This window comes from Dipteris shenzhenensis, chromosome 21 (assembly GCF_047967505.1).
Source record: "Dipteris shenzhenensis isolate YYH24624 ecotype China chromosome 21, Dip_SZ_1.0, whole genome shotgun sequence".
NCBI classification, from domain to species: Eukaryota; Viridiplantae; Streptophyta; class Polypodiopsida; order Gleicheniales; family Dipteridaceae; genus Dipteris; species Dipteris shenzhenensis.
The window spans coordinates 24801543-24828545 of NC_141616.1; the positions used below are offsets into that span (position 1 = coordinate 24801543).

At 39.2% G+C, this 27003-nt stretch overlaps 2 protein-coding genes across 2 annotated transcripts in view; one reads left to right on the forward strand and one right to left on the reverse strand.

Moving 5' to 3' along the window:
- Window positions 1-27003, forward strand: part of LOC147888672 (gamma carbonic anhydrase-like 1, mitochondrial) — a 135086-nt gene that overhangs the window by 91183 nt on the left and 16900 nt on the right. The gene's annotated exons all lie outside the window — the stretch shown is intronic.
- LOC147888674 (uncharacterized) lies at window positions 2687-4532 on the reverse strand. Its single transcript, XM_087392919.1, has 3 exons — window positions 4319-4532; window positions 3629-3684; window positions 2687-3144 (listed from the first exon to the last, which is right to left on the reverse strand). The coding sequence occupies exons 1-3, from the start codon at window positions 4461-4463 to the stop codon at window positions 2926-2928; spliced, it is 420 nt and encodes a 139-aa protein (XP_087249045.1). The 5' UTR covers window positions 4464-4532; the 3' UTR covers window positions 2687-2925.

Consider the following 27003-nt stretch of genomic DNA (forward strand, 5'->3'; position numbering starts at 1 on the left):
TATGAATAAAGGTTATGAAGTAAGAGCATGCTGCCACATGGCAAGGAGGCTATCCCACATGTGAGCAAGCAAATGCAACAATGTGTCCGCTCCTATAAAAGGGAGGTCATTTTCATGCAATAACATATTAGTACCAGTCTCAATCTTGTGACCTTATTGAACTTGAGTCTATAAACCTATAGCTTAGTTTAGCTCTTCATCAAGTGTTCATTGAGGTTGGATCCACCTTACATGAGTGTTAACATTAGTATAGGATCAGTACACGTCTGCTTAGATAACCTTTTGATTAGTGGAAGAGGTCGATCCGCTTTGATGAGTTTGCCATTGTTTATTTTTAATAACATCTCGATCATCAATTGGACTTTGATTAATATAAGAAACATTTGCATTAAGTATTCCTACTTCTTTGATTGGTTCACTCTACATCAATCTTGAAAAGAGAGTTCTTTGACAAAGTTTGGGAATACTTGAGTCATATTATATCAAATGGAATCTCTATAGATCCAAAGAAAATAGAGAATGGCTATTTCCTAACACCATACATCCTTCCTTGTCATAGCTAATTCATACAACATCAAAGTTTATCACTAGTTGAAGATGGCAACCACCTTGGCTAGCTTGCAAAAAATTTAATCACTCTGGCTGACCTGATAGCATACTCTCATGCCCCAAAAGACCCCTAAAATACAATGTAGTTTCAACAACATAAGCAAGCTCTTATTCCAAATCGATAATGGCAAATGGAAATTCTGAACTTGTATTTTGAAGTAATACTAATGCCTTAAACATTCCTTTTAGTACGAAGCTCATGCACAACAGTGATTGCCTTTTATATTCATAAGCATTCAAACGTTTAGACCAAGTACCCAATCTCTGACAGGCCAAATCAAGCATCACTCTTTTAAGTTCATCTTCACATCTTTGGGGGGGGGGGGAAAGTCCATTTTCACACAACCCATGATAAAATGCTCATCAAGCCTGATCGATTGATTGTATACATTCTTCGGTTACACAATGTTACTGCATGATCCCCTATATAGACTTCAGCTCATTTCTACCATGGTTATAAATATATTCTCCTTAGACATACCAAATTCTTTCAAATGCCAACATGCACAATGTCATAGACATGTGAACCTTCCAAGTTCTTTAACAAAAACAACATTCTCTCTCTAACGCAATCTACTCAAGGAATGTTGCACATATTGGATTCAACAAAACAAGGACAAGCTCAAGCTTCTAAGATTGCTGGACTTTTTATTCAGCATGTCCTTAGAGTTCATAATTTACCAAAAAACATAATTGTAAGTTCTTAGTACTTTTGCGTTAAGAATATATTTTTGGATAGACACTTGTGAAAGGTTAAGCCCTTTGGACAAGACCCTCCCATGAGACAATATTGTCTAGAAAACAAAGACAATATTGTCTAGTCACCTTCTATTTATAGCTACATGATGTACAGCTTTCTAAACGGCTGCACGGCGGTGCACGCCTACACGAGGGAAACACCCCTCTTTATGCAGACCCTTCTTTCATTCATGAAGAAAAATATTCATGAAATGAATTTTTGGTTCCCAACTTGCTTCTTACTCAGCTTTCCTTTACAGTCGATATTAAACAATTCAGTACGAATCCTTACATGTAGCCATCTATAGCTAGCTAGGCTGGTTTGCTGACTGCCCAGTTTTGGATTTCATATCAGCCAGTATATGTCCCCCACAGTCCATGTACTTAACCTTACAACGAGAAAGCCTGTGGAGTGGATTTGGAAAGGCTTGTATTTGCAGTTTTGGTGGCAAACAGTTAATGCATGCAGCCCTGGGCTTCACATTGGTACAAGATTGTTGTGCATGTATTTGAGGCTGTGTATCAGGAGATTCAGTCCCGTGGTTTGCAGTCCTATCTTGGAGAACTCTCACATAAGCAAAAAAGATTGCCACAGCTGCATGAGTTGGGATATCGTCTTTCATCAGACATCCTGCCAGTAACCCACATGGCTATGTGCAAATGTATCCTAAATATCCAACTGGGCATGAACGCATTCACACATTTCCTATCCAAAGACTCTGATGCCCATGTAAAGTCACTGATAGTTATTTGTCCAAGAAAAGACTGGTTCAATCACAGTTTTGGGCCCGCAGGCTATCTGCAATAACAGTTCATTAGGTGGGATATGTTGATTGAATAACTTATGTACAAGGGACATTTTAACAATAATAATATCAAATCAAGGCACGTACTGGATATATCAGTTTCAAGTGAATGTAAAGCAAACATACAAAATGATTAAAGAGCATATGATGTGGCAAGCTCACAAGAAGAAAGCCATCTGTTGATATTAAAAGATCAGATTTTCTAGCTCGACTATGAGCTCCAATCAAAATTGTAAAGTAATAAGAAGTCCCTTCAATGAGAATGTATAGCCTCACTATGAATGGACAAAGGTTGTAACACCCCTGTAAGACCAAAGGCCTGATGAATCCATGTTCTACTATCTGTCAAACAAAAGTTAAAGAATGTGACGGAAGTAAAAGCTAACGTACAAGAACAATAAGCTCAATTTTGGCAGAAGATCGGGCACCCAACCAGACGAGAGACAAGTTGAAAATGCTCCTTCAACAAAACTAAATCCGTCAAGATATTTAAGGTTCTCATGCAAAGAAATGTATTTATTGATTCTCATCACTGGTAAAAATAAACACGGCTCAAATTTGAAATGGAGAAAGAATATTTACACAGATAACCAGAAAGAATTGCTTCACCAGAACAATAGTAAAACATTCAACGAATGAGTAAGTTGAGCTATATGCGGATCAGGATCTGATTGCTGCTATGGGAGAGAAACCATAGTCTACAACATATACAGCAAGTTTGCATAAAATCGCTTGTCTAGATAACTTGTGAAGATTGGAGAAAGACCTACGGTCAAGCACTGCCAGGTGGTAGAGAAGGATAGGGATCAGGATTAGCTGCTGGTGTGTAATCATCCACAACAGCCAAAGACCTAGATGGCAGCATGTCATTGCTAGTTCTGCTGCCCGAACCAATCTTGCAAGCATCTCCTGGCATTAAATCTCTGGCAAGGCCTTTGGATAACTTGGCAGCTTCATAACCTTTTGAGTGAAACGAATGCTCGACATCGACCTGAACAAACCACAAAACCAACTATATAGGTTAGCCCTGCTAAGCTTTACACGATCTATTACCCTTAAATAAAAATCTTTCGAAGCAGATTGCATTCGTTGGTCCAAAGTTTTGGATCAAGCACAACAAAGCCCATTTCTGTTGCAAAAGAAGAACGCCATCTATACAGGCATATATAAAAAAAACCAGAACCAAAGAGGCCTTCACATAAACCCACAAAATACTCCAATAATAGTTCAGTGTCCAATTAAAGAACTGTTCTAGTACAATGATACAATGAGCACCGGAACACGTTTATTTCACATGGCTTTACACATGCACAAAGGAACTATCTAGAGAAGAATCTATACAAGAACGTGAAGCCTCTAAGAAGATTATATATCTTTAGAATTCGACTAGGAATTTAGGCCTTCGTGTTATCCGTTCATGTTTAAAAAGGTGGAAAGTGCCAATTGAGAGAACCCATGACGTGGATCCATCTTACCTTTTTCATACCCGACTGTTGCACAGCAGCTCTTTCTTCTCCCGCAGTCCAATCCGCTGCAGTAAGGATCGCACTAACCAATCAACGATCAGGGAAAACAAAGTTCAAACCAAAAGAACCAAATAATTGGCAGATTGCGGAAAGTTCACGGTGACAGCTGGAGCAGAAGTTGACAGAGCCCCTGTAAGCGATGTGAGGCTCAAGCTCTTCTAGCATAATCTGAGCTTTACTTTATTGCGACCAAATAATGCGCTACTGCCAGCAGACTGAAGCCTCTCTCTCTCTCTCTCTCTCTCTCTCTCTCTCTCTCACACACGTACACAAACACACACACACACACCCCCATCCACCCGCACACGAATCGTTTCAAACTCTCACTCTCTCTCTCTCTCTCTCTCTCTCTCTCTCTCTCACACACACACACACACACTCGCTCGCTCGTTCTCTCTCTCTCTCACACACACACACACAAAACGAGACATTTAAATTAGCAGAAATACTCTCTCTCTCTCTCTCTCTCTCTCTCTCTCTCTCTCTCTCTCTCTCTCTGCATGCGCAGGCAGGAAGCGACACTCAAGACCCAACGGGCGATCGTAAGAATGCCCAAACAAACTAGAGAGTGCCCAATAAGGAAGCGGCGAAACGGGAATGCACCGTGAAAAACTTAGAAGGGGGGGAAAAGAAACGGACCCAACATGACAAAGACAATGAGCAAGAGCGAGAGGAGAGGGAAGCGGCCGCTGCAGGAGGAGGAGAGCCGAATCGCCATAGCCGGAAAGCTCGAGGAAACAAGAGGTGAGAGCGTGCAGCGCGCTGCAAGGCGGCCAAGAGACATGTTTCGAAACTACATAATGGACCTGAACGTCGTTGTCTGTGGACTTTGGACAACAATAACAAGCAAATAGAGCTGGTAGCAAGTACGAAGTCTGTACAAAGAGCAAGGTGCGAGGTTGGATATCGCCGTAGGGCATTGCGCTGAGCATTCAAGTAGCAATCAATCCTAAAGTCAAAATATCAGATTCGTCCCTTTTTACATCCTCATCCGTGGACTGTTGGACCTCTTCATCAATCACAATGAAAAGTTCTATAAAAATACTGCAAGTCTCTCGTCTCACGTGGAGGAGATTCCCAGAACATATTGAATGAAGAGTTTTTTGTCTCCATGCACTCTAGTCTCTCAGGGTGTGCCCGGGGGGGGAGATCATAGATGGTTGTCCATTGACGTGTAAGATGATTGCATCGCCCAACCGTCTTACTATCTGTGTGCGCTAGTAAATGGTTTCTAACTTTGTGCGCATTGACTTCTCTATCGTCTGTTGTGCTCAATGCACCTGTGGGTTGGGTGCATTTAGAGCAAGTGGGGTGCATGCATGCATGCGTGCTTGCGTGTATGCTTGAGAGTGTGTGGGGAGAGAGAGAGGATGCAAAGAAAGAAACTAAAGAAGGAAGCATATGTTATTTCACTTTTGAAATTAAATGTGCATATGAGCATGTGTACATGTGTGTGTGTGCGTGCACACGTGTGTGTGCACGTGCACGCACACACACGTGTGTGTGTGTGTGTGTGTGTGTGTGTGTGTGAGAGAGAGAGAGAGAGAGAGAGAGCATGTGCTCTAAGAGAAAAGGGTCAAGAGTCTACAAAGGGAATAGGCAATGGAAATTATAATTGCGCGGGTGAAGACTATGAAGAAAGAGGATTGATGCCATGGGGTAGGAGAACAAGTGGGGTATTGAAGAAGGCAAGATTCATGTCACAAAGGGTGGGTAGGGGAATAAGTGGGGTAGTGCACAAGTCAAGACTCATGACACAAAGGGTGCTCTTAGGAGAATAATTGGGGGTATGAAGAAGTGAGCAATCATTGCAAAAAAAGTTGAGGTGGTCAACCCCTCCAACTATTTTGAGTGAAAACATGAGGACTAACAAGCTCTCTCTCTCTCTCTCTCTCTCTCTCTCTCTCTCTCTCTCTCTCACACACACACACACACACGCACGCACGCACGCACACGCACATGCACACTTGTGTTGATGCTTAGAACAAAAAGATCAACCAGCATCGTACATGCTTTTCCTTGGGAATTTACTATGTAAAATGTAAACTGCTAGCATGTGTTCAAGGCACCAATATTATTTTACAGAGATATTTTATCCTAATCCTTCATAAGCTTATATGTTTTTCTAAATTCCTATTCTATAGTGGACCCCCTTAGGTGCTTTTTGTTTAGCGTCTTATCAATGGATAAACATCAAATGAATTGAGTATGTAGTTTTAAATTGTAAATTATTTTGTCTAATTTACATGAGAACGTTTATCATGATTTGAAACTATTGCATCTACTTTTTCCATTCTCATAAACACATTTCATTAGATACGCATCTACTTTATCATGATCCAAAGCTCGTCCATCTATTTTTTCCATTCTCATGAGCACGTTTCATTAGATACACATAATTAATAGGGTTGAGCATCCCAATTATATTAGAAACTTATATACAATTAATGTTGCAGATGTACACATGTTCCCCACTTGACTTTTGTACAAGGCTCAATTATGGGAAAGTGGGCCTCAAAAGTGCTAATAATGTGCTAATCAAGGAGCAACTATGTCTTCTTAAAAGACTAGTAAGGGACTAATAAGCCATATGTTCTCTCATGTTAATTGGTTCCTTGTTGCCTAACCCACGTTTACCCCCTTATTATAATGTAATAAGTGTATAGACTCACACCAACCCCAACACACCATCTTAATCCCACCCTTCCCCTTAAGTGTAGATCCCCTATAATACACTTTTCTCCCATATCAAGTCCTTGCATGATAATTCACATCTTGCATGATTCCTTATTATAGTGTAGACTCAGACCCACATTTACCTCCTTATTATAGTGTAGACTCACACCCACCCCAACATAGCATCTTAATCCCACCCTTTCCCTTAAGTGTAGATCCCCTATAATACACTTTTCTCCCATATCAAGTCCTTGCATGATTCACATCTTGCTAAGCATAAGAAAGACTTTGTACAAATGGTAAAGCTCTCCTCAAATTGATAATCTATAAGTAAACAAGTGATGCTATGGAAGGTAGCATTGTTGTGGGTGAGAAGGCATGCTAAGTTAATGGGCTTGAACTTTCAAAAATCCACTTCCCATATAGGTGTTCTTGCCTAGGCAAAAACACTGTGAACATTGTAGGAGCTCTTCATCATAAACACACCATTTGGTGGATTGTGATCCTTCTCTTTCCTTTTTGCAAATAAAAATATTTTTACCAAAAAATAGACTTCAATGGCACTAGTCTGACAATAGTATTTGGATTGATGTTTTCTCATAAATTTACTTATGTGAGGGTGTTTACAGCTATTGATAAAACAAGAAATATTATGCCAAAAGGAAGGGAAAGGTTTTGATGTGAGGATCGTGTTTATGGCTATTGATAAAACATGAAATCTTATGCCAAAAGGAAGGAAGGGAAAGGCATGAGAGAGAGAGAGAGAGAGAGAGAGAGAGAGAGAGAGAGAGAGAGGGAGGGAGGGAGGGAGGGAGGGAGGGAAGGAGGGAGAGGGAGAGAGAGAGGGGGGGATTGGGGAGGAGGGAAAGATTGCAACTTTTGGCATGGCAATGGGTGACATTGGTAGCCTCGTACAGTAAGAGAAATTGAAGGTGGAAATAGAGGGATATCTTCTTTGTAAATTCTTTTTAAAAAAGGAAAAGGGTAATTTGATAACGGGTGCAGTTAAAAAGATGAGAAGGGGATGGGTGAAATGGGGACTATCAAAAAGTGCGAGGGTGTGGATGCACCAAAAAGTAAGCAAGGGGATAAGATAGTGAGGGGTGTGTAGTAGGGGACAAGAGTTGAGGTGGGTAAGTTCTTGTCCTCTGCACTTTATTTTGTGATGACTGAATACTTGCTCACCTCAACCTTATGTCCCACCACACACCTCATGAAACTTGATCCTCTCATACAAATAAACTACCCAAAAATGCCACAAGTAAATCCATGTATTTGATGAATCTAAGTGTTTGTGAGCTATAGAAAACTAGACGATCGAACATTCAAGGGGTATATTGGAAATCCCTTATCTATGAATTTTGAACTTCTCTTGCATTAGCTCTTCTTTCCCTCCTCCTCCTCCTCTTCTTCTTCCTCTTAGTCATAGTAGTCTTCATCGTGACTCTGCTTCTCATGCTCTACTGTTGCTTCTTCCTCGAAACTTAGCTTGAACACCATCTTCTTCTCCCTCTTAGCTTCTCTTCTATCTTACAGTGAAGAGCTTACAATTGCTCGTACTAGATGTTTAACATGGGATCCAAGTATACATGAGAGCTAATTCATTCCATTATTGTCCATGGCTGTAAATATACATATGGGCAAAGTACCACGAGGTACGTATTCCTTACCTTTCTCACTCAATGCAAGAGAGAGCATGACCACTCTATACAGAATATTCAGAAGATCAAACTGTCAAGGGATCATTGCCACAATAGTAACTATGACAGGAAAATTTCTGCATCAATGGAGAATGTAAGGTGCATCCTAACTTGAAGCATCGGGGTAAAATACAGCGTGATGAGGCTAAGCAATTGCAACGATTGCGATTATCTAGCAACCCATGCTTTCCAACAAGTAAGCTTCCGCTCTGCAGGGATGGAAAGGACCGATTTGTAGGGGGAGACACTCTTCCTTCTTACAAGTTCTTTGCCATTGCTGCCTCTCTCTGAATCGCATTTGCACTTTACCGCCCAATCCATATCTCTTCCCTTTTCTTGGCTAATTGTCCTCATTACTAGAAGGTCCCCTCTCCTTCTCCTTGTTACTTTCTTGATTGCCTTTCCATTGTCATCATTAACCGGAAAAAGATTGCTTGGAATCCCACCGAGTATCTTTACAAGGCATATGGTACAAACTTACACTTTAGGTTCTCCATCTTCTACAATAGGGGAGAGGACAACCTATTGCCAGCAAGTGGGGCAGGATTTGCGTTATTTGTAATAGCCAATGATGAATGTTGGCAGTATGGAAGCCATGATTACAAATGGGAAGCACTCGTATGGGCTGGCCTTTTCAGAAACCATCCATACAGATATTGCAATCTAATCCTAGACACGATCCCAAGTGTTGTTGTGGATTGCATGTGTATGGGCTATTGGAAGCGCAACTTCAATGGCCACTATATCAATGACTGTATCACGTGTAGGAAAGGGAGTAGATGCCAATGCGCAACCCCCAATCTTTTGCTTTGTAGCTTCTACTAACTCAGCACAGATAGCTTCTAACCAGAATAATAACGCACAAGATTGAGCAGGATGCTTTTGCTGTGGAATTAAAAAGATCTTGTCAGTAATTTGTGCCCTCAGCCTTTCTTTAGTAGAACGACCACACCGTCAAGGTACATACCTTCCTTGCCTCCCTCTACAAATACCTCTCAAATTCTCTACTACCAATGAAACCAACAAGCTAGATCCTCACCCAATACAATGATTATATCTCTAGGTGCCTTGTCCCCCTCTCAAGTCTAAGGATACAATTTGCGCTTCTACACGCAATCAAACAAAGGATGATAGTCAGTGATTTTTTTGGTTTAGCTTAGGAAGATTTGATCCTGGAGAAATGTCATAACGTTGTGCAGTTGTGAATTACACGGCTTTCAAGGTTAGGATGTCAAGCTGAGCACGTTACAAAGGCAAAATTCTTTGGATCGTGAACATGGGATGTCAATGGTACGCCCAAAAGCTGTGTTTCTTTTGTTGGGAAAGTGTGTTCTTCTGCTTAACGATCCTATATTGACAAATAACCTCTTTCTCTCTTGCAGTGGATTGACCACAACAAACTATACATAGTTGACTAAATTATACAGCAAGTACTAGGATCAAGGTTCAACTCTCATACTTATTTGAAGAATGTGCATTAATAAATTGTTTGTCCATTTTACTCGAGTCGTCTTAGCAATGTTGCAAAGTAAGAAATGAGAGCACAAGGATTGAGCACGTCTTGTCTTGTCTCAACTTGGATTTTTGGGCTCTTACCTAAAATATTCGTCTTTTGCAAAGGGCTTCAAACCCTAGCCTTTCCTTCTAATCAGCTCATTGGCCAAGAGCCAGGATCAAACAAAGAAATCCAACAATTTGATTGTACAAGGTTCAAAGTGAAATATCTAATCTTTGACAAGGTGGGTTAGTTGTTGCCAAACACAAAATCTTAAAGCTAGGAATACCTATTACAAATGAGATGAGGCCATTTAAAGTATTATTTGTTCACATAGCATCTTGCAAATGTTAATGTATGGCATGTGGATGTCAATGTGCCAACGCAGCTCCAATCTATGTGCTAAACTCAAATTGCTATGTGCTATATGCAATGCTATGTGCTAGATCCAAATTGATATGAACCCAAGGAAGGGCATGTTCCATAGTCTTATAATTTTTGGAGAGGAAGTGTGCCAACTCCCTCCCCACAGAAATGTGTGGTTATGTGCTAAATGCAAACTACTATAAGCCAAATGCAAAGTCCTATATGCCAGATTTAAAATGCTAATAATGTGCAAAAGTACTCTATGGCAAATGCAAATTAAAATGAACAAGAAGATGAATTCTGTTGAAGTATATGACAAGTGCAAAGTGCAATGTAACAAATGCAACGTGTTATGTGTTAAACTCAAATTGCTATGTGCTAGATACAAATTGATCTGAACCCAAGGAAGGGCATATTCCTTGTTCTTATAATTTTTGGAGAGGAAGCATGCCAACTCTCCCCCCACACAATGTGTGGTTATGTACTAAATGCAAAGTACTATAAGCCAAATGCAAAGTGCTATATGCTAGATTCAAAATGTTATATGGAAAATTAAAAGTGCTTTGTGGGAAATGCAAATTAAAATGAATAAGAAGACAAATTTTGCTAAAGTATACTACAAGTGCAAAGTGCTATGTCCCAAATGCAAAGTACCATTTGTTAAACTCAAATCGCTATGTGCTAGATACAAATTGATATGAACCCAAGGAAGGGCACATTCCTTGGTCTTATAATTTTTGGAGAGGAAGTGTGCCAACTCTCCTCCCACACAATGTGTGGTTATGTGCTAAATGCAAAGTAGTATAAGCCTAATGCAAAGTGCTATATGCTAGATTCAAATGCTATGTGCAAAATTAAAAATTCTTTGTGGCAAATGCAAATTGAAATGAACCCAAAGAAGGGCACATTCCTTGGTCTTATAATTTTGGTGAGGAAGTGTGGTAACTATATCCCAAACTCAAATTGCTACATGCTATATGCAAAATCCTATGTGCAAAATACAAAATCATACATTCCTAAATGCAAAGTACCATGTGCAAAATGCAAAGTGCTATGTTCTATATCCCAAACTCAAATTGTTCATGCTATATGCAAAATACTAAGTGCAAAATGCAAATGATATGAACCCAAGGAATTCCTTGGTATTATAATTTTTGGAGAGGAAATGTGCCGACTCTCCTCCCACGCGAATGTGCGGTTAAGTTTATTTGTTTATGTGTTGGATACAAAGTGCTATGTGCTAAATGCAAAAATGCTTGTTGCTCAGTGCTATGTGCTATGTGCTATATGCCAAATACTATGTACAAAACACAAAATCATACATTTCTAAAAACAAAGTACCATGTGCAAAATGTAAAGTGCTATGTTCTATATCCCAAACTCAAATTGCTACATACTATATGCAAAATACTATGTGCAAAATGCAAAATGATATGAACCCAAGGAAGGGCACGTTCCTTGGTCTTATAATTTTTGGAGAGGAAATGTGCCGACTCTCCCTTCACATGAATGTGTGGTTAATTTTATTTGTTTATGTGTTGGATACAAAGTGCTATATGCTAAATGCAAAAATGCTAGTTGCTCAATGCTAAGTGCTAATTCTAAATGCAAAATGCTATGTATGAAATTCAGAGTGCTATATCTCAAATTCAAATTGCTACTAAATATATACAAAGTGATAAATGAAATGTGCTATATCCCAAATTCAAATAGCTACAAAATATATGCAAAATAATATATGCTAAACACAAACTCCTATGTGCAACAAGAAAGAGCTATTTACCATGTTCTATATTCGAAATGCTATATGCTACATTCAAATTGCTATATATGCTATATTCAAATTGGTATCAACATAAACTAAAGATGTTATATGAAGTGTTAGCAACCTTGATATTTTGTTTGCAGATTATTCGAATTGGTGAATTTCAAGTCATTTTTAACACTCTGATCTACACTCGATCTACAACAGGAAAATAAAGTAGGTGCTTCTACTTTAACATATAATTTACTTTACAAATATGAAAAGGTCACTTATTGAAAGGAGAGAACGTGCTTCCTACATTAGCATAGAGAACAAGAAAAGATGATTACAACCGAGTTTCTCTTCATGGCTATTCATCGATCAATTTCTAAGAGAATGAAACCAAATTACTTCTCAATATATTTTGAAGATGCAATATTGTGTGTTTTGTGGTAGAATAGGATTTAACACAATTTCCTTTACAAAGTTAAAATCAATAATATCACTACTAAAATCAAGTATAACACCATATGACTTATCCAATACGTTCATAAGTTTGCATGTAGAAAATGGCCTAAGACATAGATCAAAAATGGCTTGTAAAGCATGCATAGATAGTCCATTCAAAAAGTTGTACTCAGTTCCCTATGATCTAGACTATTTATAGAATGTATTATGTGAAGACATATTTCAAATGCAAATGCTTTCTATAATCGATATATCCCTAAACGTTTCTAAAGTTATTACATCTTAGCAACAACTGGTATACTACAAAGAAGATCGATGTTGGATAATCCACTAATATTTTAGAATCGCCAACAAAGATTTTTTAGTAACTCAACAAACTTACTATCAATGGCGAAACACGTTCCAGCTACCTGCCCAGATCTAGTTTGGAGTGATATATGGGATTCTTAGCTAATGCTTGAGCCGATTGATTATCACAGATGTATTGTTGTTGTCTTTGTCCGATCAAAGTAATCTATTTTTTCCAATAGTCTTTTGATCCATATAGCCTCACATGCACCTATTGTGAGAGCCGTATATTTTGCTTTAGTTGAAGACAGAAATAGCTAGTTGTTTATTTTACAACCTCCTTGTCTCATGATCTCCTACATAATCACTATCAAGTATCCATGTAGCTTTGAATGACTCCCTCTGTATTCTATTCCAGACCGTCGTGTACCTCTACTATATCTCAATACTCTCTAGGCTACATTCTAGTGAGATTCTTTTGGATTTTCCATAAATTGTGCAAGTGAACTTACTACATAATAAATATATGTCCTTATGATAGTCAAATATATATAAGAGAGCTGATGAGTTATTGATAGTACTTGTCATTGGCTGTAGGCTTTTCTCAAACTTTGGTATCTTATTTCCCTACTTCTTTTGCAATAGCAACAAGCTATTGGCATAATATTCACAATGAGAGGACATCAAGGTCTTTCACTCGTCTCTCAAGGAGATTCGAACTAAGATGTGTTGGATATGGGCCAATCACCCTTGGTTTGTGTGTCTTGATTAATATGAAGGCATTGGTTGGGGCCTTGTGGCACTGGCTGACATGTGGAATTATGGGAGTCCAATCCCACAAGCAATGTGGAAGGATTGGATCCCTTGTATATATTCAAGGATGTACCCCTCTCTCTCATCTGGCGGGCCTTTTTGGGAGGGAGAGAGGGCTTGGCATGGCTATGGGGCAAGGGAGTGGGATCCCCTTGTACTCAGTCTCCTCCTACCATGTGGCGTGCTCTACAAGATGACTCAGCATGGTATCAAAGCCTAGTCGCAGACTATGCACTTTGGCGTGGCTATTGCACGACTGACACATGGCATTATCTTTCATCTATCTTGGGATATGGCTACTCGTGAGTGATAGAAGCTTTGTGGTAAACTGGCTATCTCTGGCATAGTTTTGACGACTGACGACTGTTGCTTGCATTAGTGGTGGCAGGCATCTTTAGTGTTGACACAACTTTGAAGGAACTTTGGGGCAGCCTTGATTTGCACATACCCCCGTGCAGTTTGTCGCATCAACTTGGCTTGTTGGCTATCCTTTGGTTGGGTCAAGCTACGCTTGGTTTAGTGGTTGGCCTTTGGTTTAGTGAAAGCCCGTCTTTCATGGTGCTTGGCCCACGCGGGGTGTTGGATATGGGCCAATGACCCTTACTACCCCCTTGTGTGGCTTGATTAATATGAAGGTATTGGAGCCTTGTGGCACTCGCTAACACGTGGAATTGTGGGAGTCCAATCCCATAAGCAATGTGGAAGGATTGGATCCCTTGCATATATTGGAGGATGTAGCCCCCTCTCTGTCATCCCACCGGCCTTTTCGGGGGGGAGAGAGGGCTTGACACGGCTATGGGGGCTATGTAGTAGGGGAGTGAGATCCCCCCATACCTAATGTCCTCCTGCCACATGGCACACTCTATGAGACTCGGCAAAATGTAGGCAACTAATCAGCGAACTGCTAATGATACCAACCTAATACCAAGGAACTCTCTATAGGATGTATGTATATTAATGGGAGTATTTAGATGCTTTCTGCCTTAGTTTTTCTTCGATCACCACTCATGCGAAAGCATCATGATGCCCTCATCTTCAAAATGACTAGCCAATGTTAGCTATAGTAAGATATTCTCTTGGACTAAAACGGGTATAATCTTTAAGTTGCTTAGAATCCCCATGGTCTGTAAGGTCCAAATGAAAGATGGGTGGGATTGGTTATTGAAAAGATAGAGATATATCTAATCTAATCTAGTAAGAAGGAAATTCGTGCTTCCTTATTGAAACAATAGAGTTGTATCTAATTTAATCTAGTAAGAGGAAATTGGTTCTTCTTCATTGCATTTAATCATATCCTACCTTGTACCTATCTTGTTGAACCGCCTCCCATAAAGTGTTAAGACAATTTTATTCAAATGATAGCTATGCGCGCAGGTTGTGTTTATGAGATGGCATTTCTAAGAAGATGCATCTTTCTTTATTCAAATGGTAAATTTATATCATTAAAAAGGATAGAGGTCTTGGGACATTGAATGTACAGGATGCAGCGAGTATGTTGGCTACTACTGAGGTGTGGTCTTTCTTGTTTTTAAGAATATACATCTTTATTATCATGAAGAGTTTGGTTTCATTGGGATTACCAAGTTGCTACCCATGCTAACTCTTCACTATGATCCCCTATATTTGATAGCAAATCTCAATACAAAGTGGAAGAGATGTGACAATAAGTTTATATTGTAACACATTTACACACACATGGTTGAAGGAGATCGCAAAAAATATTTTGGCCTTATATGGCTAATTCTCCCACAAATTTATTTGGGCTATTGCTACTGGCATCAATACCAAGCATGTTGAACCTAGAGCTAGCATTTTGGGGATTCAACTTCAAATGAAGGGAAGCTTGCAAACCAAATGAAAAAATGGTCAATTGTAGCTTCCACATTAGAGCTAATGGGGTAGCTTACTAAAGCTATTGGAAGAATAGGGAGTAGCTCAAACACGCTTGTCATGATCATGCCCAATCCAAAGGCGATGGGGATGGATGTCACAAAAAGTCACCAAGTCTGTGCAAATCAAGTGGCAAATGGAGCTAAGACCTACTTTGCTAGATGACAAGGTTAGTGGTGCTAGATAACAAAGCAACTTGACAAGGGACATCACGTGTTGGGCACAAGTGCTAAGAGAAGTGCCATTATATTAAGTAAAGAACATCACATCATTAAACCAAGGACTTCCTTAAAGGACATGCATAAAGGATTCCTTTGAGTGAAGTGTATCAACTCAGACTGATATGAAGTAATACCATTGACCAAGAAGTGCGAACCATTATAAATGCAGTGGGTACTGGGTTGGTAGCACCCACCAAAAATGCTAGATAGGATTCTTGTATATAAATTTCTAGGGTCCTAGAAGATAGGGTCATTCCTACAACATAGATATACCAATGTGTGCGGAGTGCAACCCAGAGTTGGTTGTATGCAAGCAAGTTTGGCTAAGTAACAGAAAAGATTCTTGAAGTACAATGATTGCAAGATCTCCTTCTATCTCGGTTTCCACATTCTCTTCACTGTGAGTTGTGTGTTTTCCCTTGCCCTCATAATCCACATGAGTTTCCCCCATTAGTTCCTAACCAATCACATCATCACAAAATCCTACTAGGGAATGCAAAGCTTGTGTGTAGTAGAAGCCAATGGGTAGTGAGAAAATTGAAATTTAATGAATGCCACAACCGATAGATGTAAGAACAATATGTCAACTTAGATACAAATAGAGTTAGGAGTGGCTTGCACGACTTGAGGTTGAGATATAAAAGGCTTGAGATGATCGAAGAAGAAGACAAATAGAGGACATTGACCAAGTGTGATGCATCTATGAGCATCAATGCCAAATGAAGAGAGGCAGAAGGGAGTGAGAAAAAGAGAGGTAACAAACCACACCTCCACGAATTTTGGGAGAGTTTTGGCAAGAACACGAGAGGGATCCTCAACCCCATCACAAGAAAGAAGACCAAGAGCAAATCAAGATAGAACAAACTAACAAATTTGAGCAAGTCAATCAGGTTGATGCACGATCAAGTGTAGCCAATCACAAAACTATTTTTGGGTCATTTTTTGGCCACACTGCGATGCACTGGTGGCCAAGATTTCAATTCAGAGTAGAATAGCACTCTCATTAGGTTTTTTATTGGTGTATTGATTACCACACTTGCATAACAATGAAACAACCTACCAGACCTTACTACCGTAATCATTTTGAACACCGTACAGAGCTTGACATGTGGCACTCCAGGCCTTTACCCCATAAGAATACAACAATTCTAAACATGGTGTAGAGCTAAACATAGTGCAGAGCTTGACATTCAGCAACAATTGGGTCGTCAGATGGAATGTCAATAACCAGCATTTCAAAATTGGTATGATACTACTTCACCTCGCTGACTCACTCCTGCCACTTGATCACATGATCCTTACATAATCCATGTATGTTATTATGAGTCATGTAACAGAGGCTCGATCTATGAGTGATTAATTGCTTGCATTCCCATGAAGCTTGTCGTAGTAGATGGGTAGCTCCACCACAATAGGCTTGGGAAATTGCCGTGCTCGGGTGAGAATCAACGTGCGCTCAGTCTTGAAAATGTTGTGTTGCCTTTGAGCACACTCCACAAAATGGTTGAAATTCAAATTGACTTGTCATAAACTGAGACAATAGGCTGTATAGGCTCCCAAATTTCTTGGTGCAGGGAGCGTGCAGTAAACACTTTATCTACTTTTGGATGCCGATAGACCTTGCAACGGATGGGCATCTCCTCCCTACTTGGAATACGCTGCAAAACATTCATGGTAGCCACAGTAATCAGGAGACCCTCAGCTAGAAAAACCAGTTGGGCATCTGCAATCCATTTTTGTCGCCTTCTTGATACTTGTTATCTGACTCAAGTGCAGCATCAAAAGAGTCTGTGTCATGACCCCTTTTGGCCTCTTAGTCTATGAAGTACCTCCCCCGGTCGATGAATGTTGGGGTGAGATACCTGCCTGCTCGCTCACCATTGTCATGTTCTTTTGGTGGTTCTTGATCCACTGTTTCCCCGCCTTCATCCATTCCCTTTACATCAGAGGTGCTCTGTTGGCTATTCCCCTCTGATTTCTCCTATTCCTTGGGGGTTCCCTCCTTGTTGTTCTCCCCTTGATTGTCCTTCTCGGAGGTTCCCTCCCTGTTGTTCCCCTCCATATTCTCTTTATCTTATTTCTCATTTTCCTGGCCATCCTATTGCTCCTTCTCCCGATCCTTGTCCTAGTCATCCTAGTGCTCTCACTCTTCTTTTTGTGCTTCTTCTCCGTATTCATCTTTTTCCTTGTCTTGCTCATCTTCACTTTTCTGCTCTTGGTCCTGCTCTTCACCTTTTTCTCTTTGTCCTGCTCTTCTTGGTAACCCTACCCTTCTTCTGGCCCGTCTACTCCTGATGGTAGTACTCCTGGCCAAGGTACCTGCCCGAACATTAAGCGGCGATATAGCATGTAGAGGTGTGTACTGATCTTACAATGTGTCTGACCCCTGCTGACTACTTGGAGCTGGTTTTCGAATGCCTTCTCAAAAAATGTAAACCAGTCAATAGGGAGCCGGTCCTCCACTGTGGTGACTGCTCGGGCCACATATTGTCTGGAGATATATCCCACACTCTTCTTAAGTCCTATGAACTCGTACAAAAACCTGCAAGTTGCCTTCAACCCTTCATCTCCCGCCTTGTTAATGAGATATCCCTACAATGATGAATAGCTTCCTCCTTCGAAGAATGCATCGCAACATTTGGGATCCACCAGCTTCTTGGGATTGGAATGCTACTTCAATCCAACATTTGGGATCCACTAGCTTCTTGGGATTGGAATGCTACTTCAATCAAAACGGTGATCTGGACATGCGTTGCCCCAGCTCAACGCCAAGATGCCAGTGGGAACGTCGTTGGAGAAATCTTCAATAGGGTGTGGATGTGAGACACAAGAGCTACATTTCCTCCTCTTTCAAACTTGATGATCCGCCATCATGGCAAAAACGATGAGGCTAGATATAGAGACTGAAGGCTGTAGGGGAAACTGTAGGTGAAGAACAGGTTGGCTTGAAGGGGATAGAAAGCTCAAAGGAAAAGAAGACGGAGGAAAAACAAGAGCACAGAAGAGTGCAAAGATAGTTGTTGGAGGCGATGAGGCCGACGAACATTGAGTATGCAAATGAAGTTGAATAGTAAAGTTCCTGACCAAATGTAGTCAATCAGAATCTACATTTGTAGTTGTTGTGAAATCAATGGTTTCATAAACCTCCCTTGCTTTAGCATGGTGATTCTGCATTAATAATTCCTTAACGTTAATCATGCCACGTGGTGGAACATGAAGCATTTGGTCCACTACAATTAAACAGCTAGCTGGCACACTGTCTTGTGAAAACTTCACCATGGCATTGTCAACCAACTGATTTATTTCCGAGTTCCATATGTCTGAAGAACTTCCTGATCGGTATGGTTTTACATTGCTTCCATTGTACAAGTCAAAAAACACATTTCCTTCCAAGTCTGTGAGTTGCACTGTCCCATTGTCAAAAACTTGTCCCACTATCCCATTGTCAAAAACTTGTCCCATTGTCAAAAACTTCCACCAACCAGTAGGTCCATTCCATCCCACCTTAAAATTGGTTTTTATATGCCCCAACTGAGCAATGTAGGGCAACACAAGAATTCACTTCTTTAGATTCTTAGGCACAATATGTCAATCGTGCCATGCTTTCCTTCTGCACTGTATCACCATATGTGACCAGGCAGCTCGAAGGCGTTATTCATCTAGTGGCTTAGCTGATGCAATCACCCTTAGATTGCCTCTGGCTCACCTAAAGGATGCTCAGCAGCAACTCAAGACTTGGAGCTACAAATTCCAAGGGAAAAACCACCTCTAGGTCAAATGCCATTCAAAAGGGTGTAACATTTGTAGTTACCTTGTAAGTAGTACGATAAGCCCACAAAGCAGAGTGTAGCTTGGTATCCCATTCACCTTTAGCAGACTGCACTGTTTTAGTGAGAATGAGTTTCAATGTTTTGTTAGTAGACTCGGCTAGACTCGGCTTCACCATTACCATGAGCATAGTAAGTAGTGGATATTGTATGCATGATCTTGAACTCCTTTTTAAGAATTTGCATTACATCATTGAGGAAATGTGTAGCTTGATCATAGACAAGCTGCTGCAACTCACACTCACTCATCCCATGAGAGGTAGGTATCCTCATTTCCCTCAAAAGGTGTTCATATTTTCTTAATTATTGTAGCTATTTGAGCTATTGATGTGTATTCTTGTCCATTATTGGTCCCAAATCTTTTGAGCCATCACCAAGTTTTTCTTTCAGCAAATTTGTGGTACTATTGAAATATTTCAATTGCTTTAGACTTGTGACACAAAAAATAGACATGAGTGAACCTTGAGAAATCACAATGAAGGTCATGAAATAGTGGTATTCACAGTAGAACATGGGAAAAGGATCACATATATCAGAGTGAACAAGATTCAATAGATCATGAGAGGATGGTGATGTGGATGTAGGAAGTCTTATGATAATGCTTACCAATGGCACAGTTCTCACAGAAACCAAAGGCCGATGGGGTCTTTTATAGTTTTAAGTTGACAAAGCTGAAGTATCTTTGAGAAATCAGCATGAGAAAATCTAGAGTGTCATATCTCACAGTCATGTCTGCCACATGTTTTGACACTATTGATGATATCATTTGTGATTGTGATCTCAAAAAGGTTATCTCTTCGTGGTGTAAAGGCAATGACCTAGTCATTTTTCTTTATTTGTTATACTGATTTTGATCAAATCCAACAAGCGAACCAAGATCTACCATGAGTCAAGAAATTGATACGAAGTTTCCCTGAAGTTGAGGAACATGTACAACTCCTTGCAAAATTTGTGTTGTGGATTGAGTTCCAAAATGAAGGTCAACAATCCCCTTGACTTTACATGTTGTATCATCTACTAGATATACCAATTTTGGCATGGGGAAGGCTTGATAATTGTGTAGCCATCACTGACTTTGGTACATCAGGTTTTTGGCAGCCCTTAAATCAATTGTGTGGCACCATCTTTAGCTAGCATTATGCTTTCAAAAATGGTTTGATGGTAACATAGTTAACATTATCATGGTAGCTATGTTCATTAGGCATATGAGCATGAGTGCATCGATTGTCATACCTTCTTTGATAATCATATTTCTTTTTTGTGACATCAATGTGTGGGATATCCTATGCAACCACATTATTGACATCTTTGCATGGGATGTCATATGTTGGTAACTAGGAATATGCATGCAAGGGGGTTCCATGCTCTCAACCATACATTTTGGTGTAGCAATCAAACTCATAATGTGCATTTTTATGACAGTAATTGAAGTATTTCCTAAATTAAAAAAAAGGTCTAGGGTGACTCTTTAAACAATTTGAATGATTGTTGAAAGGATCTTATGAAAAACTTTGCTTTTAGATATGGCATAGGCAGTCTCCATTTCTTATGATGCTAGTGTAGCTATAGTTGTCTCACTGTATCATTCATGTCACTGAGAGTACTGGATGAGTGATGAGCATGTGTTGTAAAAATCAATTCCATCTTTATTGGAGAGGATGGTGATGATTCCATCATACCTATTCTCTCAAATGTTATGAAGAGGTTGGAGCACAAGTTCCAATGGTAGCATTTGATTGGCTATATCCTTAAAAGAGTCAATACAAGAGGTCTTGTATTCAAGTGCACATAATTTGATCCTCAAGTGAAGGATCCTGGTAGTGGATTTCTTTTCATATATTTTCAATAAATACATCCATACATCTTAAAATGTGAGCAACTGAAAACATTAAGATAAGAGAATCAAGGAGTGTGGATAGAATCTACCAGCAAGTAGCTTTGTATTTTTAAATCCAAGTTGTAGAACAAGCTTGCCATTCATCAAATCAAGGCCCTTTGGTTATCAATTTTCCATCTTCTCACATGAGTTGATGAGTCAGAGGTGGAGAACTTCTAGTGACAATGGCTTGAAGATTGTCCCCTTCAAGAACTAGGAGTATCTTGGCTTTCCAGCTTGGAAATCCTTTCCAACAAAGATGAGTTTGGGGCACTTGCCAGATGGATATCCATTCATTAGCATAATATTTTCCATTTGTGAGAAGAATGATTCCTACCATGCACTTTTCATTATGAATCCTTTTTAGTGATCTATTTCATTTGAATATTTGAGATGAGGTTTTGTTTTACCAGTTTACTCTAGCTACCTATTTGCACATGTGGATTGAAATTTATGCTAGTCTATTAGATAGTATATGTACAAGTTTCCCTAGCTCATGATCTCTCTTTCAAAATTGTATTTTCTCCTCATACTATAAGAAAACAATAAATGCATCAATTGCTCCTTCAAAATCTAATTATCCATTGTTTCTCAATGCACATTAATGTACCATTTACTATGATAGGGGGTCTATAGGAAATGCATACAATAGAATTCACAAAATTGTGTATAGACGAACAAGTTACAAGAAGTGAACAATTATAATGTAGTAGTAAGAAAGCATTGTTTGGGGATGAGACGGGCAGATATAACTTTGCCTTGAAATCTTGTGGTGGTGATGACATGGGCATATAGTCTCTAGAGTAGCTAGCAATTTCTCTTTCTTCAACACTCATGAAATTCTTAGTTTGGATTGTATAGGCATGATGATGAGGAAATTGAATTGAGTGCTTTGAGTTGCAAGCTTCAAAGGAGATAATGAGTCAATGAGAGAACTGGCTGCTGCAATCTTCTGCTAGAGCTTGTCTTCAGCATAGGTTTGGACTAATTGAGCATGCTTGATATGAGAAGTTGTAAACTCTTAAGGGAAGAAGGATTCTACAAGGGAGGGGAATAAATAAATAACACTATGGGAGGTGGCAAAGGTTGCTAACCAGAGATACTATAAGGCTAAGGATAGAAGCTGTAAGAAAATAATACAACGTCTATGCTCAACAGATAACAGGATCTCGTATGCAAGAGAGAAAACAAGATAGTATGGAGAATCAAAAATTTGATTACTGTAGAACTGATACAATAGATGGCGCTGCCTCCCAACCGTGTGCTCCTGTGAAAGAAGCTTCGATGGCGTGCTGGAAATAGTAGAAGACGGAGGCTGGATGCTAAGGAATCAGGGTTACTATAGCCAGTGATGAAATGGGCTTCACGGGCTTGCTCTTATATAGCCACCAGTTTTAGTCGGTTAGGCTCAATTGGGTGACCGACCTAGTCTGCCCAAAATGGTCGACTGGGGGTCGGTCCTGAAATAGGCCATCGACCATACGATAGAACTGGTGCGCAAAACAGAGCAACTAACCTACGGTTGCCGTTTGGCCGAGAGCCATCCGGGATCATCTGAGGCTCCAAACGGGCCCCGCAACTCGAGAGTGGGCTGCCCCGGGAAATGCTCCATCTACCCTCAGTGCAGTCAATCAAGGGATGCCTTCCCGCACTTGCATGTAGCCTAGTTGGCGGTGTGCCAACTCTATCTGAAGCCGTCCAGCCATCAAGCCACACATGGCCCCCATCTGGTGTCCAAACCAGGACCTACCAGATAACCGAGCTACTCAAATGCCTTCTCCTCATATGGGGGGCTTACAAGTAGAGTTAGTTGGTTCCTGCCTAGTTACACGAGAGTGGAGCATTGATATCTAATAGAAGCTAGTCACCAAACCTCGATTATAATCTTCCAACCTTTGTTAGATTCATGAATTGTGTGTAGTCAAGACTGTGACCAAGGATACTACAAGGATGAGGATTGATGCTGGTCACCAACCTCAAGTATGATCTGCCAACCTCACTTAGACTTTGTAAATTGATGAGCAACCAAGATCTAAGTAGGAAAATTTGAATTCGTGATTCTAAAAATTCAGGAGTTCAAGATGAATAATACATAAGGGGGAAAAAATCGAGCTAAAAATTTGCAGGCACATCATGTTTTTTTGGTGACTCCCCACGTCATCAACTTATATTTGTATGAATAAAGTTTTTTTGTACGAATAATTATTTGTATAAATACAATTTATTTGTATGAATAACTTTTTGACACAACTTAGTTTAAGTAAATAATTTGGCAAATGACCCTCATATGTTTATCTCACCGATTGGTTCTCTAACCAAGCACAAGAGCTCAAAAAAGTGAAATAAAATAAGAAGGCCTATTTAGTTTCTCTACCAGAAATCTTGAAGGTCTGAACTGAAATGGAATTTTTTTATTGTTTGTGCGAGTTCTAAGGGTCTCTATAGACTCTTAGATCACTCATGTGGAATGTGATGGAATTTGTTTATTGTTTATGTGAGTTCTAGGGTCTCTGTAGACTCTTAGATCTCTTGTGTGAAATGTGATTTTTGTTCTTGTTTGTGTGGGTTCTATGAATCTCACTAGAGATTTAAAAATCTCTTGTGTGAATTTTTTTTTTTTTAATTTGATAGAGTACTTAAGATCTCTAAGATAGCCTAATTACTTAATAGTCCTTGATAGAGTTTGTAGGATCTCATTTTGAGTTCTTAAGATCCCTAAGATAGGTTGATTTGTGAATAGTGTTTTTTGTAATTTAATAAAGTTCTTAGGATCTCATTTTTGAGTTCACTCAGCTTCCAGTTTCCACCACCGAGCTTGCATGCATGATTACTACGAGTGCAGTAAATTACCAATCACTCACTGGGCTTGCATGCTCAGGAGAGTAGTAGAGTGCATGGTACTGAGGGATTAGGTTTCATGATTTACTTTTGTGGGAATTACTGCCCGGTGGTGGTGGCTATCATCAGCCACATCTGTCATGGCTACGATTGCATCGGGCTGGTAGTTAAAATTACCATCCACTGCTCCACCACCAAGCTTAAGCATGCATGATCACTATGACTACAGTAAAAATTACCAGTCATCGAGCTTGCATGCTCAGGAGAGTACTAGAGTGCATGGTAATGAGGGATTAGAGGTGATTAGGTTTCATGATTTGCTTTTGTGGGAATTATTGCCCGATGGTGGTGGCTGTCATCAGCCACGTCTATCATGGCTACGATTCCACCGAGTTAGTAGTTAAAATTACCAACCACCGCTCACCCACCACCGGGCTTAAGCATGCATGATCACTATGACTGCATTAAAAATTACCAATCACTATCTAATTTATGTTTTTTGTAGTTTTATGGACTTCTTTTTTTAGTTCTTAAAATCTATATTAGTTTCTATCTCTGAATTTGACATTCTTACACTTTGTATTGAGAGAAAACATTATTCTTTCAATATTGTTTTGCAACTTTGTGATATATGGTAAACATTTAAAATGTAGATAATCATACCGTTCATTCTTACACGTACTATTGAGATTATTTTATTCTCTCAAATATTATGTGAATTAATGCGTTCTACCTTTGAAAGAATACATATGTGTTTCTTGTAATGAACATTTAGTAAACATTCTTACACTTACTTTTGCATGAACATTTTTTATTCTTTCAATAATATGTGAATGAATGTTTCAAAATTTGCATTTTTGTATTTGTTAAGGTTAGATTCTTACACTTACTCCTTAGAGAATATATTTATCCTCTGAGTTGGATGTGAATGAATGCATAACTACTTGCACTCCTAATTAGAGTTCTTACACTTGCAATTGAAAGAAGAAATATGCTTTCTTTCAATTGTATGTGGAATAACTTTCAAGTAATAATATTCTTACACTTATTTTTGAATGAATATGCTCTATTCTTTCAAAAGTATGTGATTGAATGGATATATGTTAAAACTTTTTAATATACTTTGAGTGTATTTTTTATATTCTTTCAATTTGAATGTATCTGTGACTTTTTACATTCTTATACTCTCTTGAACTTTTGCAAGGAGGGACCAATCTCATAGATTGAGGTATGGATTCTACTTGCAATTCTGATGATTTTGTTGAAGGAGAGAGATTCTATGGGTTGTACAATCTTTAATCAAATAGCATTCTTACATCTACATTTAAATATGTATGCTTTATGAATAGTTAATGAATTAAATTTTAATCATTTCTAATATTATCTTTGAAACTTATGATTTTTGTTTATATTTTTGTTTGTTACCCGTGCATGGTAAAATTTAGTCATACTGTACGAAAATCAAAAAGTGAATGCCTCGGTCTCATACTTACACTGTAATCTTATGGGAAAATTTTTACTAGTGGCTCTAGTCGCATCATCAAGCAACATTTATTAGGGATTGGCATTAATGTTGAAACTTGTTCCTGTTCTCTATCCAATGTATTTCCCTTATGCAAGTCATATTTAGAAAATTTAAAGAGGGAGGCTAATCCTACTTTAACAAGAAGTTTTGGAAGTGTTCCTGTGGCGAGCACTGAGGTTGATGAAAATGAGGAAATGGGAAAGGCTTCTAATGCAGAAGATGCAGTGGAGGATGCACATCTATTAACAAGTGGATCACAGGTGCTAAATGAGTTTCGTTAAAAAGAGAAAAAAGGTAGGACAAACATCAATGGAGGATGGTTTGCAAAAACAACAAGTGCTTGAACATCATTTGAGATGGATAGAAGTGTTTGTAAAGAATGGCATTCCATTCAATGTCATGAGAGTCAAGATGTTTTGTAATGCATTAAAGTCATGCAAAAGACCATGATTTTTCTTGCTAGATTATAATAAAATGAGAACGGTCCTTCTTGACAAAGTAAAAAGAACAGTGGCGAAAGGTGCTAAAAAAAAGCTTCTAGATATTGCTCCAACATATGGATGTACTCATGCTTTTGATGGGTGGATGAGCAAGCAAGCCAGCCCCTTAATAAATGTAATGTGCACTACTCCAAAGGAAATTTTCATTTTAGAGAGTATTGAAACTTCTATAAAAGAACAAAATTCACCTTACATTTATAAAGTGTATGAAAGAGCAATTGCTAAGACTGGCAGTTAAAGTGATAATGTTACTACATTAGTACTAGATAATGTGGCCAATTATAAGACTATAGGTGAGATGATCATGGAAAAATATCCCACTCTAACATGGGTTCCATGTGGTGCTCAGATCATCAACTTTTTGCTGACATATATTGGGAGGATATTGGGCAATTCTTATTTTTATAGCCGGTGCTACAAGATGCTAACATGCTGGTTAATTTCATAAAAAACCATCGGTACTTGCATGTTGTATTAGACATCACTCAATGAAGCAACTACAATATTCTATCAAACTAGATTTGCCACATCTTTTCTGATGCTCGTGAGATTTCTGGGAGTATGATAGGATTTACTCAAGACTATTGCAGACAGATGATGAGTGAACTGGCTAGAGAAAAAGAGACAGTACATACTACCCTAGCAACAAATGTGCACACCTTGTACAGTCAGGTGCACTTTGAAGGAAAGTTGAAAGAATAAAAGTTGTCAAGTCATTTGTGCTCATTTTAAGGATGGTTGATGAAGATGCCGTTGTTATGGGTAAAGTGTACTGGAAAATGTTTGAAGCAACTCAGTTGGTTAAAGCTTTTGTGCACTTCTCAGCCAAGGAAAAGCAACAGGTCATACAATTGGCCGACAAGAGATGGAAGAAGATGCACACCCCTTTGCATGGAGCTGCATTTGCACTGCATTCACAATATCAGATGCATGCCCACTCTCAAATTCCAAAAGTCATAAATAACTTTTGAGATGTTTGTTGAAATTTGCTCCTAGGAGAATAAGGTCGATTAGCTTACCATCAAAGAGCAAAACATGCAAATTATGAAGATTCATTTGGAGATCCTTGGCATCTTGATGCTATGAAGACCACCACT

Coding starts and splice junctions, on each gene's coding strand:
- LOC147888674 (XM_087392919.1), bottom strand. CDS start 4,463: ATGTCTCTTGGCCGCCTTGCAGCGCGCTGCACGCTCTCACCTCTTGTT. Junction 3,685..4,318: donor CATTGTCTTTGTCATGTTGG/GTCCGTTTCTTT, acceptor TCCTTACTGCAG/CGGATTGGACTGCGGGAGAA. Junction 3,145..3,628: donor AACAGTCGGGTATGAAAAAG/GTAAGATGGATC, acceptor TGGTTTGTTCAG/GTCGATGTCGAGCATTCGTT.